Genomic DNA, 6,000 nt, shown 5'->3' with positions numbered 1-6,000 from the left:
TTTCTGTATTTATGAATCTTTTTTTTTTATTCCACATGTAAGTGAAATCATATGGTATTTGTCATTCTCTGCCTGGTTTATTTCACTTAGCATAATACCCTCTAGGTCCATCCATCTTGTTGCAAATGGCAAGATTTCATTCTCTTTTATGGCGGAGTAACATTCTATTGTGTGTATGTGCCATATCGTTACCCATTCATCGACCAATGGACACTGAGGTTGCTTCCCTATCTTAGCTACTATAAATAATGCTGCAATAAACATACAGGTGCATCTATCTTTTCAAGCAGTGATTTTGTTTTCTTCAAGTGAATACCCAGCATTACTGGGTCATATGGTATTTCTATTTCTAATCTGGGGAGACCTCCACAATTTTCCAGAGTGGCTGCACCTGCCACTTCACATTCCCCCCAGTGCACGAGGGTTCCCTTTTCTCCACATCCTCACCAGTACCTGTTACTTCTTGTTCCTCTGATACTAGCCATTCTGGCTGGCGTGAGGTGGTATCTTGCGGTTTTGATTTGCATGTCTCTAGTGATTAGTGATGTGGAGCATCTTTTCATGAGTCTGTCAGACATCTGTGTCTTCTTTGGAAAAATGTCTCTTCAGGTCCTCTGCCCATTTAAAATCAGATTATTTGGGGTTTTTTGGTGTTAAGCTGCATTTTAACCATTTTTAAGCCCATAATTTACATGTCCGAAGGTTTGTTTTAAAATCTAGTTGCTGGCTTTAAGTGTGGATCCCCCTACCATCTCCCTAGAATCCCCTGCTTTCCGAAGCCCTAACGTTTCAAACAAAATTAATTCACGAGTTTGCTTCACAACATTTTAACGAGAACAGCTCTGCCGTGATGCAAGGGCTGCAGGGCCCCACGAGTTCAGGCCCCGTCAACGTCAGGCAGAGACCTAGTTAGGCTGAGGGAATGACAGGTCTGGTGGCCCCATGTAGCAACACAGTGACCCCCGTTTAGGACATTGCATTTTACGCGGCACTGAGAGTCGGGACGACAGCAGGTCACAACCCTCACCTATTTTTTGTCGTACCTCTGGCTTCTACCGTGGGAATCTGATGCTAAATTAAAGGCTTGGTGAAGTAGGCCTACCTGGGTAGCAGGCACACCGGAGCACGAGAGGGATTCGTGGGAAAACCGTCCCCGTCCTCTGGGAAGAAGCTGGTTAAGTCATCAGGACATCATTTTGGTGCTGCCGAGGTAGGAATGCAGCACGTGACTTCTCCTGCTGCTGGCACAGTCAGGCATCACCTGCTCCCCACCCGTCCCGGCCCATCTCCTTGGCCAGCCCCTACCCAAGGCAGACCCAGTAGGAAAGGGGTGACCTCACAGTACACGCCTCCACTTGGCGCAGAGGCAGTGAGCTCCTGGGCCACGCCACCCCTGCACACCCACCTGGCAGGAGCCAGGGGCATGGTGGCCCAGGTTTCTGACGTTCCACAGCTGTCTGTTTTATCTTCTCTGAGGTCACCTGATTAAAGGATCCACTGTATTACTAAAGAAGCATCCCATCAGGCATCACGCCATCAATCAATCAGATCTCATGGAGTTTGAGAAAAACTGTCTTCTATGGAAGCAAGGATTCCAAATACTGAGTTTCACTTCTGTGTCAGCAGTTTGCAACGGCAATCTGTCTCTGGAGATGGTCCACGCTCCTGCAAAGTGGTCCCGGACGCCCCAGGCACTGCTCCAGAGCACTCTGACCCCAGAATCTCTTTCTGCAATCTCTAATGTCTCCTAAGAATGTCAAACTCTTCGAGGGAAACTGTCATTTCACAGTAAGAAAAAGACATTCTTTTCTTTAAACAGTTCACATTTATTATTGATAACAATAAAAAAATCTTTTAAAGACTATCAGTATTGTATTACCAAGAGTGAGGTAATATGTTTACAAAACATTTACAGAGTTTGATATGTAAATAATGAATTTAGGAAGGAAAAGTGAATTAAGACACTAGTAATAGAAAGGGAAGCAAAAGAACTATTAATGCTGAGGAAGGGAGAAATGACAGCAGCATTTTAAAAAGAGTGCAGGGCACTGAGAGTAGAGACCTAACGCAAACCACAGACCCCCAAGGACATGCCCCCCTCTCCCAAGGAGGGGCAGGGCTGTGTTCTCAAGAGTAAACCCTGTACGTGTTTGTGCAGTCATGTGCTTTGAACTCTTAAAGATGCATTCAACCCTTTGGGGACACAACGGTGCCACTTCTCAATCAACTTTAAAAGAATACATCTTCAAACTGGGGGGTAGGGGTGGCTGCAGTTCAAATAGTTTTACAAACATCCCTGGGCTGCTGTGGGCTGTTGAGTGAAGCATTTTCCTGGCGGCTGTCAGTAAAATCGCCATCTGAGACAGAGAAAGAAAGAAAGAGAAAGAAGGGACCGTCTTGGGGTCCTGAGAGTTTGGGAGCAGGAAGCACTGGCTGGAAGCAGTACGGACACTTGAAGCAGCCACTGTGCTTTCTGGAAACGGTCTGTAGATGCCAATGATGAGCTTATCTTTTGAAAGTAAATGCTTAGCTTTGCCCCAGGAAGGCCAGCGGGCATGGAGAAGCCCAAAGAGGTCTCCAGGGCACAGGCAGCCACTGGAGCTTCCTGGCGGCATGTCCCCCAGGCCCTCCCATCGCCACCCCCGGGGGCACACATGCCCTCCACAGTTCTCCAGCCACACAGCGCCCACCTGATGCCTTCAGAGCCAAATTAAAATATCACACCCCTAGGTTTGCCTGCCTGCCACACACTCCACTGATGGCCTTGTGGGTTTGGCACTCATCTTTAAAAGCACAGCCTCTGCTGCACACCACACATACCCGTCTTTATCCTGGAGGCTAACCCAGGGCAACCTCTGGACAGGTACACAAATAACCTGCTTTTCCCACAAAAAGCTGAAAAAAAAACGAGGGCTGACACAGGCAGACCAGGATTCATAACTGGGAATCAAAAGGAACATTTTAAGAGTAAAACCAATCTCATATTCTGATTTGCTTCCAGGAAGAATCCTTGTTATTTGCAGATTCCTGTTAATTTGCTTCCTCTTGCCCCACTCCCCCTACACCCACACTGCCATGCACCCACCCACATGCACACCCGCACCCCAAGTCACAATTCCCTTTTACAAAGAAGCAGGGTTCTGACAAGCCACACGCTATCCCCATGTACCCATGCGGCAAGAATGCTGGTTTGCTAAAATGAACAATGGACGGTTTCCAAACGGCAAATGGGCTTTACTCTGCCTTCCAGATGCCGTCTAGAAGCGAGAAGGACCATCAAGGCTCCGACACTATTAAGTAAACTGAGGAGCCCAGGAATCTAGAATGAGTTCAGAACTAACACCCGCAGGTAGGAAGAGCAACATACCAGAAAGAAAAGGGAAAGAATCCCCCTCACCCAAATTCACATACAGAAAACTCCTGCTCTGAAAGTATGAAAAAGATTTGAAAAGGAGGAAAGAGAAAATAATGTTTAATGATGGCGGTGTTTTTTCCTGGAGTCCCGGGGAAGCCCCGAGAGTCCCACCAGCACCCACATTACAGCGGTGGGTCCATCTGGCCCTCGGGCGCCAGGCTGGTGCTCCCAGACAGCCTCTGAGTCCTTCCAGTTTAAGTGGTGCCTGCTCAGAGGCAAAGGTACCTAGCAGGCTGCCCCTGTCCACGGGCCAAGGTGGCTGACAGCAGGGAGAAGGTGAGGACTGTGGTGCAGTTAGGGGAACGGCTGGCAGCTTCTGCTCCACGTCGGGAGGTGGGTCACCTCTGAAGGGTGGTGTAGGAATTCATCCACTAGAGGACAGTGTGGAGGTTGCTGGAAACATTTTTTGCATCGCCATTTGGGACAGTTAACCTCTTAATTGGCATAGAAACTACTTTTTTTTCAAGGGAGCCCTTGTGCTCTGGTTTGATTTTGTGCACACTGTATACAAAATCTATGGCTGCTGAGTGAGAGTCAGAGTTAAAACTACCTGCTGAAATAGTCGGGGACCGGGACTACAGTGACCGTCTGGAGAGCTACGTGCTGCCTAGAGGTGAGCGGAGCCTGCAGTGTGCCGCGGGGCAGGCGGCAGAGCGCGGCGGCCTGTCCGAGGCAGCGCACAGTCCCCTCCACACACTGGGCACGGGCGTCACGGCACTACCTGGAAATCATGGAGCTGGAGTGAGACTGGCTAGAGGAGGTGGTAGCGGCGCTCAGCTGGGAGAACCCGCTGTGGCTGGACTCCAGGCTGGTCATGGAACCTCTGCAAACAGCACAGGGAGGGGACGAGGTGTGAGGACCCCTCCGTGGGCCCCCGCACGTCCCACACTGCCTGCCGGGCTTCCTGCCAACCCTGCTCTCTGCTCCCCGCCTCAGCCCCCAGCAGCACTTAAAAAGCAGGATGACCGGGAAGACCCCCCAGCCCAGGACACGGCTCCCAGCTGCCCTCACACACAGCTAATGTAGTGAACTGAGCCATAAATGGCCCCGAGGCCACTCCTGCCCGTACCCAAGACTGGCGGGACCTGCCAAGCCTCCCCCGGCCATGCAGCACCCTGGCCACACCTGAAGTCTTCAGAGCCGATCACCTCTGTGTAGTACATCACTTTACACTTGTGTGAGGAGACCTGCAGGGAAGCCAGCACGTCATCCACCCGGGGCAGGTTGGTGGCGGCACACGCTGGCATACTGTGGAATTTCCACTGCAGGATGTAGAAGCCTGGCCACCGTGTCACGTGTGAGCCCTGCAACACATCAAGCAGTGCCAGCTGAGGACTTCCTCCCAAAAGTCCCTGTCTTCCGGCGGGTGTGACAGATGCCCAGGGGAGCCCACTCGGAGCTGGCAGTGACCACCAGCCAGCTCGGGGGTGAAGGGTTTTGGCTCATCATCAGGACCCTGCGGTGAGGCCTCGGCCTGGTGACGAGAGAGCAGGTCACCTGACCACCCCAAGGACGGCAGCCTCGTGGGGAGGAGAAGGCGCCTGGTGGGGAGGGAGTGCTCAGGGCCCTTCACTCGGCCTGAAGGGGGGTCACAAACGATCACGTGGACAAGGCCATGCTCTAACACGCTTCCAATGATCTTACTAGTGTGTTCTGGGTTAAAGGGTGTCTATCTGAAGTAGAGGTCAATCTCTGAAAATTACTTTCTCCATTAATTCTGGAATTAAAGGCTGTGATTCAGCTTAAAATGTTCATTATTTTTAAAACTGAATAAAACACCCTCTTTTTCTCTACCTCTAACACCACCAAAGCACTGACAGTCTTACCCCTGAAAACTGTAAAGGCAGCAAAATTATGCATCTGTTATGAGGCTAGAAGCACCCAAGAGCTGCCATTCTCGGCTCAAGCACTTAAGGTGATAGGTCAAATGTCAAAGTGAGCAGATAGAGCCTTTCTGGGTGAGTGAGACCGTTCGGCAGTGGCAGCGAACAGGCCCTAAGCACTTGCTCCTCTGGCTCCTCTCGGGTGCTTCTCCTCTGCCTGAGACACAGAGCAGCCACAGGGTGCCTCTGGGTGCGGCCCTTTGCACGAGGCCTTTTCCTGCCTTCCAGGCACTTCTGTGAAAGTACCTTTACATGCACTTTAGATATAAGTTGTGGATTCTGCCCAGAACCATGCTCAGATTTGAGTTCTCCTCTGGGACCTACTTGGCATCCCAGTCATTCCAACAATAACTAAAGGTGGACACAAGGAACTGCTTGTCCAGACACCCAGCGCCTGCCAGGCAAAAATCTTGCTTCCGGAGAGTCATAGGTGCTTTTACCTGCACGCTCTCCCCTTCTCTGCAGATCAGAGGTGATTCCACCGAGCTGTAGTCGCGGCCCAGCTGCCAGACCCTGTCTATTAGCTGCACATTATTCCCTCCTGGGGACGTGATGCTGTGTGCCCCCAGGGAGTCCTTTTTGGGTGGCTGTGGTGACCTCTTGGAGTGATAGATGTTGAAGACAATGTCTCCTTTGCACACGTCAAAGTCCCAAGTGATCACGGAAGAGGCGTCCACAATCTGAACGAGAATCTGGAAGAAG

General features: G+C 50.9%; 1 protein-coding gene across 2 annotated transcripts in view; it reads right to left on the bottom strand.

Annotated features, from left to right (window-relative positions):
* Positions 1–1,802: 1,802 nt before the first annotated feature.
* The window catches only part of SEC14L1 (SEC14 like lipid binding 1), a 51,790-nt gene continuing 47,592 nt past the window's right edge, over positions 1,803–6,000 (bottom strand). The window contains exons 15-18 of one of the 2 annotated variants that reach the window (XM_036899984.2): positions 5,739–5,990; positions 4,541–4,719; positions 4,137–4,238; positions 1,803–2,357 (exon numbers count right to left, since the gene is read on the bottom strand). In XM_036899984.2, the coding sequence (XP_036755879.1) occupies positions 2,342–2,357; positions 4,137–4,238; positions 4,541–4,719; positions 5,739–5,990 (549 nt within the window). In that variant the 3' untranslated portion in view covers positions 1,803–2,341. The remainder of the gene's footprint in view (positions 2,358–4,136; positions 4,239–4,540; positions 4,720–5,738; positions 5,991–6,000) is intronic. The other variant, XM_036899985.2, reaches the window with a different exon arrangement.

Source organism: Manis pentadactyla, chromosome 4 (assembly GCF_030020395.1).
Source record: "Manis pentadactyla isolate mManPen7 chromosome 4, mManPen7.hap1, whole genome shotgun sequence".
NCBI lineage: Eukaryota > Metazoa > Chordata > Mammalia > Pholidota > Manidae > Manis > Manis pentadactyla.
This window is presented reverse-complemented; position numbering and strand designations above follow the sequence as displayed.